This window comes from Aquarana catesbeiana, linkage group LG02 (genome assembly GCF_042186555.1).
Source record: "Aquarana catesbeiana isolate 2022-GZ linkage group LG02, ASM4218655v1, whole genome shotgun sequence".
Classification (NCBI taxonomy): domain Eukaryota; kingdom Metazoa; phylum Chordata; class Amphibia; order Anura; family Ranidae; genus Aquarana; species Aquarana catesbeiana.
In genome coordinates this window covers 391350884-391363131 of record NC_133325.1, presented here as the reverse complement: position 1 = coordinate 391363131, position 12248 = coordinate 391350884, and the positions used below count along the sequence as shown (strand labels likewise).

Genomic DNA, 12248 nt, shown 5'->3' with positions numbered 1-12248 from the left:
CAATTGTGAGTATTGATTTAGTTTAAGATATCATGGCTGCTATGTGGATACCATTGGGTCACATGGATAAAAAGGGTCATGTAGAGAAATGTCATATTAGCTGTATTTTTTTTAGGCTCCATGCACACTAGTGTTTTCTTTTAAGTTACAAAAACGCTGGAAAAGTCGCTGGATAAAAAATGCTGTTAATTTTTTGTAGTAGCATTTTAACAGCAATTTTGGGAGCATTTAAGTGTGTTTAGGAGCATTTGCATTTTATTGGCATTTTTGCAGTAAAAGGAAAAAAAAGCTCAAAAAACGCTATTGGTAGCGTTTAGGAGTGTTTCTGCTGGAAAAGCTCCAGGAAACTACAAAAACAATTTGTTTTCTGCTCCTAGACACTGATGCTCAAAAATGCTAATAGCCTGAAGTAGTGTGCATGGACACATAGAATAAAACTAAAACTTCTAGGAGCAGACAAAAAAATGCTAATAACAGCTTCTAGGAGCTTAAAAAAATGCGCATGGAGCCTTAAATCGTTTTTTATATTTTTTATTATTATTTGTATTGAATCACTTGGTTCTTTACTTAAAGTGACCTGTTCTTACTTAAAGTGGACCTGTTTTTATAATAATTTTTTTTTTGAGGTCTTGTATTTAGGCACGATTTGGTGCAGCAGCCCCCAGCTCTATGGAGGCCTAGTGCGAGTGTTTATTTTATAATTTCTATAATAAATGTATTTGCAGTGAGGTTTACAACTACCTGCCCTTTGAAATAAAGACTGGTGAAGGATAGGGATGTTAAATATCTACATAGCTTTTCGATGTGTACTCAACTGGCATGGGTAAAAGTACCTACAAAATTATAACTAATAAAGGGCCACCATTTAGCTTCATCTAACCACTGCAATATAGAGAAACAAGTATGTGTCTTTTTGCATTATAACATATTTTTGCATCTAAAGCTGTAGCAACAATTACCCATTGTTTTCTTGCAAATCATAATCCTGTTTTCTGTCTCTTTTGCAGGTAAGGAGTTTCCAAGTTTTGAAACTGATATATACAAGTTTGTATCCAGGGTGGATTTTCCTCGAGACTCTACAGGAGAAATCACAGCTGTCATCCATGCTGAGCTGCAGGTAGACTTACACATTTTAGTAGTTTAGTAGAATTTTCTTCCATATTCATCTTTCCTCCAACGGTTGAACCACTGTATTTTGCTAGAATAGCAATATTTATAATAATCATCAAATTTCAAAAAATAACAGCTGAAAAAAGTTTTGGAGATAATCTTTCCCTGTTTGGTGTATGTGTCTGATGATGGAAACAATGTAGCAAATACTGTACCTAATGTACGGTGTGGGATACTTAGTCTATAGCAATTGCTTCTCTTGAGCTTCTGCTGGGTTGGGATTTGAAGCTATTTCTTTGATTAAGTTATGTGTTGGGGTTTCTTGTAAAAAAAAAGTTATGTGTTGGTTTGCAAAAGTCCCCTGCTCAGTTTAAAAAAAAAAATTCTGGATATAATTTGGGTGGGGAAGGTACAAGAGGAGGAGCATACATAAGAGTTGAATCCTGTAATATTATCAAAGTATAGTAAAGGATAAAGGATTTTTATTGTAAAGGGTAAATTGTTAGGTGGTTATTTCCAGTACATTTTTTAGGAGAAAGGACTCCGTTTAAATGAAATCTTACTATATATTTGTGTAAGTATGTGTGTTGCTGTGTTAATTACTGCTCTGTCTAATATAAAGATAGAAACTATAGGGAAAACTACTCTATTGTAAATGAAAAACAATCATACACATATGAAAGCCTAGCTTTTGGCCTAATTCCTCCTGAGAAGTTCACTTGTCTTTTTTGGAGCACGGGTTTCACATTATATGTCTTCTTTATGTAGCACCCTGTCTTAAACAGGGACTGCTACTTACATTTACCTGTGCTGGGTGGTAGTCAACCCAGACTGATTTGTAGTTTAGTTCTTCACTTGGTCTTTCCCTAAACTCAGTGGAGCTGTGATTTCTCACTGCTGCCAGTAGGTGTCACTGTTACCACTGACAATAGTATGAGATTCCACAACAAGACTGGGTTATGAATATTTATATTTCCTCAAGCCAACTCAGTAGGGGGTTCATGGCTACTGGTGCATACTGGGGGAGGCTTTAAAAATTTGGGGCAGGCCTTTTGATATCTCTCAATTCCCCCAGGCTGCGGCCCTGGAAGCTGCTACTGGACTAACCTGTCTATTAGGCCCATAGCCTAAGTGGGGCCTGCCATGTGCTCTGGATGTAGAGATAGGCCTCAAATGGCCCTCGAACTGTCTTGTCTGTCGAAGGAGGCTAACCAAGATCAAGACCAAAGGGAAGGACTTAGCTGGAGAAAGCCAAGCTGAAGACTTCTTGAAGGTTTCTCGCAAAGCCTGGTGATTCTCTTTGAGAGGATGCAATGAAGCCTAGGAAACAGTACAGAGGGCTCTGGAACCAGCAAGAGAGAGGAAAGCCTGTGAACCAGCTGCCTAAAATGTTCCTGGGTTGGCCTAAAGGTCCTGACACTTTGGAGCTGGACATGGATCTGGAGGGGTCTGTAAATGATCTTGGTATCTGGGATCCCTAACCCTCAACTCCCTGTGTGTGATGACCATTATAACTACTAAAAATACAGAAAGTGACTGGCACCCAGTGTTCTTTTAGTTCCCAGATTATGCCATGGACTCAGCTCTGGGATGAAATGCTGTCCCGCCCTTGTCTCTGGAGATACCACCATGATTCTGGGGGTTAGGGGTGCTACATTTAAAGTACATTATGGTTTACCATTAAAAGAATCTTCTCATGAACGAAAGAGCCATTCTCAAAGTTTATATATCATTGCTTTAAACCATGTCCATCTTTCTTTGAAATACAGTGACAATTCAATATCTCAGAAAAACATGCAGGGGATTTGCTTACACTTTCCAATTTTTAGCCATTCTGCCAGCTTTGAACTTGTTGCCCATTATTTAAATTCTCAACCCGTACTAGCTACTATTCAGCATTGCTGGGCGTAAACGAGTGTGCAGCCTGGGTGTTAAATGTATTTTTAATGTGCAGGAGTGAAGCTGCTTTTCTTTACAGGTAGCAAACTTTACAATGCTAATAGAAACCTGTCCTGGGAGAATATGGAGGCTGCCATCGTAACATCTTTCACTTTTTTTTTTTTTTTTTTCTTTCAGTGTCCCCACTATTTGTCACTAAGGCAGAAATTGGTGGAAAATCCAATATTTTGAAAGGATAGAAATCTCTCCAACAGGACATAGATGAAAAAAATACAGGGTTTTTTAACCATTCTCTATTCTAATGCCCCATACACACGGTCGGATTTTCCCACGGAAAATGTGTGATAGGACCTTGTTGTCGGAAATTCCGACCGTGTGTGGGCTCCATCACACATTTTCCATCAGATTTTCCGACACACAAAGTTTGAGAGCAGGCTATAAAATTTTCCGACAACAAAATCCGTTGTCGGAATTTCCGATCGTGTGTACACAAATCCGACGCACAAAGTGCCACGCATGCTCAGAATAAACAAAGAGATGAAAGCTACTGGCTACTGCCCTGTTTATAGTCCCGACGTACGTGTTTTACGTCAACGCGTTCAGAATGATCGGATTTTCCGACAACTTTGTGTGACCGTGTGTATGCAAGACAAGTTTGAGCCAACATCCGTTGGAAAAAATCCTAGGATTTTGTTGTCGGAATGTCCGATCAATGTCCGACCGTGTGTACAGGGCATAACAATACACTGTAAATGTGACAGAAGACAAAATGCAGTGCCATTATGCTTGTAATTTCCTAAACTAAATTACATTAATGAAAATAATATATACTATACTGTTACTGTTATGTATTTAGGGTTAAGTAAACCGTAAAAAAATAACTTTTGCCTTAACTTATTTTTATGTGGAGTATTAGCCTTAAAGAAGAATTCTTACACACGAGCAATGCAACATTTGAATTCTCTCTTGGTGGCACTGACATCTTCTCTGTTTTTTATGGGTTAGGAATCTTTAACCATTTTGATTGGTCAGAATGGCATAAAGTGCATGTGTGTGGGAGTTCATTAAAGCAAAACTACACTGCATCTGAGCACTACAAACCAAAAATGCTATTTAATTCATTTTTAATATTCAAAGCAAGCTCTCCCATTATTTTTCTGAGGAATCGCCCCCCTGCTTTTTCTGGCTGAGAACATCTTGAGTAAGGGCAAATGATTCATGTAACATTTACTTCCTGGAATCCAACTGCCCTTAGCTTAGACACGCAGGCAGCAGGGTGTGCTTAGCTAAGAAAACCCCCCTCCCCTTCTGAAGACTCCTGGGATATATGACATCATTTGCCTATACTTGGAAACCAGGAAGTAACTAAAAAAATGTAAAAAAAAGTTTTAAACAAGTAAAAATAATATATTTTCCTATCTGTTTACTAATGCTAGCATCATAATGATTAAAAATAGTCCATGTTAATTGAGAGAGTGTAGTTCCACTTTAATACTGCCACCAAGGCACGCTTACATTGTACATTGAGTTGCACATGCCCAGCTCAGTGTACATTCCACAGAAGCTTTCACACAAGCAGGTACAAATGTTATAAAAAGAGGCTTAATGTTGTAAAAGAAGCTTAATATGTATCTTCTGCTATGTAAAATAATCTGTCAGCTCACAAACCTTTAATTGTAAAGTTAAATTCTAATTTAAGTTAGAATCTAGGGACATATTTATATGCTGTTAATGATAAACATTCATTGTTCGATATCCTTCAAATGAAGATTTCAGTCTAAAACCCATATTTACAATATTTGGCGCTCGGTCTCTCCATCTATAAGTTTCAAATTGTAACTAACGTGACTCCTCAGTGTAGATACAGGCAAAGGGCCAACTAATGATGCTAAATATGTCTTGGTTTGTCTGATGTTTATTAATATAATTCAATGTGTTTGTAGGTAACTTGATGCTATTTTCTTTTTAGGACAAAGACTATGTTCCTTTGAAGCCTGGAGATCCGATCTTTAAGACTTTGAGTGGAAGAGATGTGTATTATGAGGATGAGAAAATCTTGTACCCTACATTTATCAATGAGGCAGCATATTATGAGAAAAAAGTGGCCTTCATATTAGCTGAAAAAGTCAACTGGAAAGTCCCTGCTTTGAAAGTAGAACAGTAACCTGCATGTCTGTGGACTTGATGTCAACTGCCAGTATTCATTTTGTGCCTGAGCTTCAGCACCAAAGTTGTTTAAAATAAAACTAATTAATTTTTTTCTCTTAAAGGAAAAGATCTAAAACTGTAAGAAAATATGTGCATCAACCAGGTTACAGTTCTCAGAGTAAACAAATATTAGCATTTTTTGCTACTTTACAGGTAATAAACAATAAAATATCTGATATAGCTGATGTTAATTATGAAAATGTATTTGATTAATCTTTAATTACTTCCAAACATTCGTTAGCTTGGAAGTACATCATGGGCATTGGATTCAAGAAAGCTCTCCAAAGACATAGGGATTGATTTGAAGACTAAAAAGGGCAGGTACTATAAGGTGCCTGCACTTCAGCATTGTTTGAAATGTTTAGGCCAAGTCAGTTTGTGCCCTGTCCATTAGTGATCACTTCATGCAGTGAGTGGCCATAACCCATTAGAGCACCATGTAATGGATTCCATATAAGGCAATGTATTCCCTTTGGTAACACTGATTACAGTAGGATATGTCATGGTTTTACTTTTTTTTGGGCAGATTTCCTAGCCATATTCCTGAAGACTATTAAGAGCCAGGTAGTATACAGAATTTTACTTAATCTATCCAGAGAATAATTTGATTCAGATGGCAGTCAATTTTCAAACCCTTTTGCCCATCCATTCATGAGATGAAATTCTGTTTTTGATGGAATTTGTAATGCGGCATGGTCCAGCTATTTCTAGCTACTTGGATAGATTTTATTGTGATCAAAAACAGGGTAGTATACTCTAGCCAAGGGAGCACTGGGAACCTTTGGCCTGGAGGGCAAAAACAAGTGGACAAATAGCCTTTGCGTAATGGTTACAGATTCACATCGTCCAGCATCATATTTCTTTGCAGTCCTTGGTACTTAGTCACATGACATCCCAGAACCACTACAGTAATTCGTCCTGGAAGATTTCTCTCTTCTAGGCACTGTGGGGTTGATTTACTAAAAGCATTACAAATTGCAAGGAGATTATCTCCAGAGCTTAGTGAGGCCCTGCTGAGGACCATTATTCAAAGAGGTACAAGCAACATACTTTTTTAAAAAATTTTCCTTGCACATGATAGGGTACTCTTTGCAAAGTGTAATTGCACCACATTCAGTAAGCTCTGGAGCAAATTCACTTGCACAGTGCAGCATCATTTGTAAAGCAAACAGTCTATTTGCCTTAAGTAAATCAGCCCCTGTGATTGTAGTTCTGAATGGGGAGAAGGTAGCTATATATCGTCCATATCCTTATTAGGACTGGTAAATTTCACATTTCTTAAAATTTTATATAACACATAAAAATACTACACGTACATGCTATTTTTTGGAAATTTTGTTTACAAATAACCTTTGTTTTTCAATTTGCAGCCAGATATACATAAACTACGAAAAAGTGTCACTTCTTTGTAAGCATGGCAACTGGATGCATCCTATACACTATTTATACACATAACAACTAGAGGTATTCTGCCTTGTGTATTTGGCTCACTTCTTTTCCCAGACTACAAATGCAAGTTAGACATCCCCTGCAATTTGACTTTTTGGACAGATACTTTGAAACATATGCCTCGTTTCCACTGAGTGGATCGGTTCGGGTCGGTACAGTTTGGAAGGCCTAGAATGGTCCGGCCTATTAAGGTGAGCGTTTCCACTGCAAGTCGGACCGCCAGGGGCCATACGTGGGTTTAGAAAAAAATGCCTAGCATGGTGTCACACGTCCACCAATCAGTGGAATTTATCGTAGCTCCGCCCTAACCATACCGTACCATTTTCTATGGCCCCATATCTGAAGCAGGACCCAGAATGGTGCAGTTCGGTTGTATGGGCCGCTTTCATAATGGAAACACTCAAAATAGCGTACCGTACCAAACCAAACCGATTCGCTCAGTGGAAACGAGGCATAAGTACCCTTTACACTAGTTTCCTTGTTTCTTTCTCTATTTTTCCTTCTCTGCGTTACTCCTCCATTTGTACCCAAACGCATATTACACTCACTCACGTTGTATTAGGGGGAACTCCATTCCTCTGTCTGTTCACTTTTAACTATATACACTAGACAAAAATAAACAGGCTAATTAGATAAAATCATGGAACCAGCAACAGAAATAATGAAGACATATATGTACTTGTCTGAGTAGTTCATGTATGTAATAATCTGTATTCACCAACATTTTTGGTAGCAGAAAACAAACACATCACATCCAGGATGGTAAGCTCTGTAAATAGCTCCCACCTGCAGTGCACTAGTCAGAGAGACCCAGGGATTGTGGGATGTGTAGTTTTTTTCCAGAAAATGTCAGTTCTCAGACTACGGACAGAGATAATGTATTAACCTGTGCAGTGTCATGCCACCGGCCTCATGTTTTAAATAAGCATAAATTTGTGACAACGGAATGTGAAGATATACTCTACTATAGTTTGTGCATACAGGGAAAAAAAACCCATGAAACTACATGATCAATGCATATCTTATCCACTTAAAGACCAAGCCTTTTCTGGCACTTTTTGTTTACATGTCTAAATCTGTATTTTTTGCTAGAAAATTATCATTATAATAATAATAATCATTGCAATTTTTTGTCACGCAGTATTTGCGCAGCGTTTTTTTTAACGCAATAAAAACTTTTTTTTTTTTAATGAATTAAAACATAAAAAAAAACATAATATGTACCCCCTTTTTTTTTTTTTTTTTTAATGAAATATGATGTTATGCAAAGTAAATAGATACCTAACGTGTCACACTTTAAAACTGCGCACGGTGATGGAATGGCGACAAACTATGGTATTTAAAATTTCCATAGGCAACGCTTTAAATTTTTTTACAGATTACCTGTTTAGAGTAACAGAGGAAGTCTAGCACTAGAATTGCTCTCACTCTCATGTTTATGGCGATACCTAACATGTGTGGTATGTTTACATATGCACATGTGACTTATGTATGCTTCTGCGCACGAGCACGGATAGATGGGGGCGCTTTACATTTTATTTTTTTTATTTTCACACTGGTCCTTTAATGTTTAAAAAAAAATGTTTTTATCACTTTTATTCCAATTACAAGGAATGTAAACATCCATTGTATTAGAAATAAGGATCACAGGTCCTCTTTATAGAGAGACCTGGGCTCAAAATGGCCCTATATCCCTCCTTTATCTGTAAAAAGCAAAAGATAAAAAAAAATGTACTTCCGCCCTAGACTAGAAGTAACGTCACAATGTCGCTCTGATCCTACAAGGCCATAGAGGCGATTAGAGATGATCTGGTTCTCTGTTCGCCTCTGTGACCAGCCGCCTGTACCGTCAGCTCATTTCTCGGGCATGCTGGTAAAAATGGTAATGGAGGGGGAGGAACGTCCCCTCCCGTTGCTACTAAAAGCCATCCAGCAGCTAATCAGCCACTCGCACTGCTTTCATGAGAAAGCCAGTAACCAGCTGAAAAAAAAAAAAAAAAAAAACCTGAGTTATGGCCAATAGCATCAGTCATTACCCTGGTAAACCACTTGCAAACCACAACGTATATATACGTATGTAGTCAGCAAATGGTTATGCAGGTGAAAAACACACAAGAGGTTCTGGTGGGAAGAATTATAATGCCACTAAGGTGGTAATGAGTTTCTAGCAGTTTTTCTATTCTTTGTCTTTCCATTGTTATTTAAAGCTGAGCGCCAGGCAAACAAGTATACCGTTAAAATACATATTTTAATAGCTGTCTTATCTGCCAGAAAATGTACATTTCTGTCCATCCAGTCCTGAGATTTATACTGCCCTGCCAGAAAGTCAAGCCAAGTTGGTGACCTAACTTTTCTCTGCTGCAGTTATGCAAGACAGCCTGGTCCCCCCCCCCCCCCCCGCTTGTGTTTGAACAGTGGAGGAGCGGCAGCAGACTAATGCATTTATCTACTTTGATCTTCCCTCCCACCAACACATGTGCATGCAGAATGCCTGATTGGCTCTTAAAGATACCTACCCTTCCCAGTCTTTTTCTGTACAGGGGATAAAGAGAAGCTAATATCAGGACAAATTTTGGTACTTTCATTGGCTGCATATGAAAAAACTTTTAAAGATCACATAACTGTAATCAATGTTTTTATATCTGTCTGGACTCTGGAGGTTAAAAATATATTGAGTATAGTGTCACATTAAACAAATTAGAAACATGTTTTGATAGCTAAAACAAGATACGGAAAAATGTATAAATAATTTATTTAACAAGAATTAAAAAAAATGACTCTTTATGCACAAAAACGTTTGTGATGTATGGATTATGGTATGTGTCCATCTGTGCTTGCTATCATGCCAGGGGAAGATTTGTTAGTTTCCTGAGTGGATGGAATCTTTTGGGTGTGTTCTTATTCTGTTTTCACTCCAGAGGCATGACTCCATATGTGCTTGTATTATAGAAATAGTCCATGCTAGAAACCAATGAAGCCACTTCAGTGTTCTCATAGTCACATGAGAATAGATCTGATGGAAGAGACTGTAGTGAAAAACTTAAGTCCTGTTCATGACACTTTGCCAAATTTTCTTCTGTGTTACCAGGGGAAAAGTCACAAATACTTTTGTACTGTAACACTCTCTGTTGTGTTAATGCATTTTCTGAAGATTCAAGTCTGTTGGGATCCACCAGGTGCTCCAGTAAGTTACCATTGAAAGTAGAACATTGCGTCCTGATGATATCTTTAGAACGAATTCCATAAGAACTGCTTTCCTCACCACTGATAACCCAATTAAAAAAGCTTTTTGTATCAATGACAGCATGTGAATCTTGAAAACCAGAAGATTGCTCGGCGTTGCATGGTGACATTGTTGCTTGTGTTTGTTGCACACTAGCAAAATGGCAAAGCTCATTGGGGTTCACTTGACCTTGTGATGTTTGGTACTGGCAGGGAGAAACTTGCAGTGGCATATAATAATAACATTGGCAGAAATTCTGTTGAGTTGTCGAGCATGTTGTGTAAAAGTACCCATTTCTACATACAGAGTTTTTAACTAGGCAGCAGGGACATGCATAGTAAGGAAATTCATAGATGCTGGAGTAACTGATCCCTAAAGGATCCCCTGTTATGGAATAAAATTAAAGGAACAATAACTGGTCTGCGTGTGAAAAAACGAATATAAGGCAATGTATAAGATCAAATTAAAGGCATTTCATTAATAGTATAAAATAAATACAAAACAAATTGTTAAACTTACTTAATTAGGGTCGATTCACTAAGCAGCATGAGTTATTTTAACTGTTTTCTTTATGTTGTGTTAATATAATTCTCTCTTTAAAACTTATACTTATTGCACGGTGTGGCATTATCAATTTCACATGAAATAACAGCTATTTAAACATTAAAGGCCTTTTTCTTCTAATGGGTTAGGATTTTACTTCCAACTTAAATGTCTCGATTTTATGCTTTTCTCATTAGTACATTGTACATAACTTCAGGTAATGCCAGCCAGAAGGAAACAGTATTTTTAGCAGTGAATTGACTTACATATAAAAATCAATAATCTAGAGAAATATGTTCACAACACAGTTGTTTATCCCTCTGCTCATCTAAGAAATAAAACATTTATTTGAAAAAAATCTATAATGATAAAAAAAAGTAATCTGGTAGATTAAACTATTTCACTGAAGATAACATTTTTAATTTATTGAAAATATAATGAACTGAATAGTGAAAATTAGTAAATAAAGCATGGTAATGAAAACACTGCATGCATTTCACTTTATTGAATTGACCCCTGCGGTATTACTATTTCTTGTCTTATAGCCAACACTTTAAAATAATTCCTAAGAATGCAACATGCTGTTTCAGAAAAGCAGTAATTACTATGTATAATAATGGCAGTATTAAAAAATTGAATATGAATACTTTTTGGTTTTTAAAATAGGTCTCCAATTAACTTAAGACAATACATTTGTAAAATGTAAATCATTCAGTACGTGAATGTGGTACATAAGATAGCTAATTGGCATTATAAGTGAAATGTAGGTTCCAGAGTTAGCTTTGCATACTCTTGCATAGCTTTTCTGCCTCCTAAAAAAGCTGACATCTGACTGGTCCCTACCTGGAGCTTCCAGCTTCTGATTAGAAAGATGCAGCCCCAATGGCCAATATGGAATTGCAGAAGTTGGGCAGGGTCAGTCAGCTCTAAATGTCTGAGACGTGCATATTATGCCCAGAGTTGCAAAACTGTTTCAAGATACTGCATTCATTTTTTTTTTATATTTGCCAATATAGCTATTTGTATATGTGCCAAAAAGTTTACTTAACCTCTTAGTGCCTGCACCTCCCGGCCCTTTAAGAGGTTTATGACACCAGGAGGCGGGGCTTAATATCACTTGACAGCCATGATTGGCTGTCAAGGCGGTCACCTGATCCACAAACTCCTGATCGCAAGGAGTGATTGGGAGCGTTTGGTTAGGTGACAGCAACTGTGGTGGGAGCACATTTATTTTCCCTCTTTATATAAATTTACCTGCTTTAGGGCTTGTGTAGACAGGCATTGTCAAATTCTGCCTATGCATTCAAACAGTACTGCTGAAAAGCATGCATGCATGCAAACATGAAACCCAGAAAAAGGCTGTATTTAACCTGCTTTGCCTGCAAAGAAAATACATCTCAATAGGACCTCATGTGTTTAAACAAAGTAACACGAAGCAGGTCAATGCAGCCTGAGAATTGTCATCCACACTACATCATTAAAACGAATAGAAAGCTATGGCCTGCATTTGATGTGTGGTTCAGATTCACAGCCTACACAAGCCCTTAGTTATTTAAACCTCATACTTTAAGGGTCTGGGATCCCCTTAAACATGAAAGTTGAAGTGCTGTCAACTGCCAGATATTATAGACTTTCTCCCAACTCATGAGACTGCACAAAGGCATCAAAATATGTCCTTTATTTAGGAGAAATGTAGAACACTACATGACTCAATTATCTGATGTCACCGCCCTGCTTCTTCACCTTGTCCAATCAGCATTCATTCAGAAGATGCAAAGCATTCTGTCAATGGCACCCACGTAGAGTGGCTGACCTG

The 12248-nt window shown here is 37.6% G+C and overlaps 1 protein-coding gene across 1 annotated transcript in view; it reads left to right on the top strand.

Annotated features, from left to right (window-relative positions):
• Window positions 1-10407, top strand: part of LOC141128116 (N-acyl-aromatic-L-amino acid amidohydrolase (carboxylate-forming)-like) — a 59454-nt gene extending 49047 nt beyond the window's left edge. The window contains exons 6-7 of the mRNA XM_073615203.1: window positions 1008-1117; window positions 4979-10407. Coding sequence (XP_073471304.1) covers window positions 1008-1117; window positions 4979-5173 — 305 coding nt within the window. The 3' untranslated portion in view covers window positions 5174-10407. The remainder of the gene's footprint in view (window positions 1-1007; window positions 1118-4978) is intronic.
• Window positions 10408-12248: the final 1841 nt, after the last annotated feature.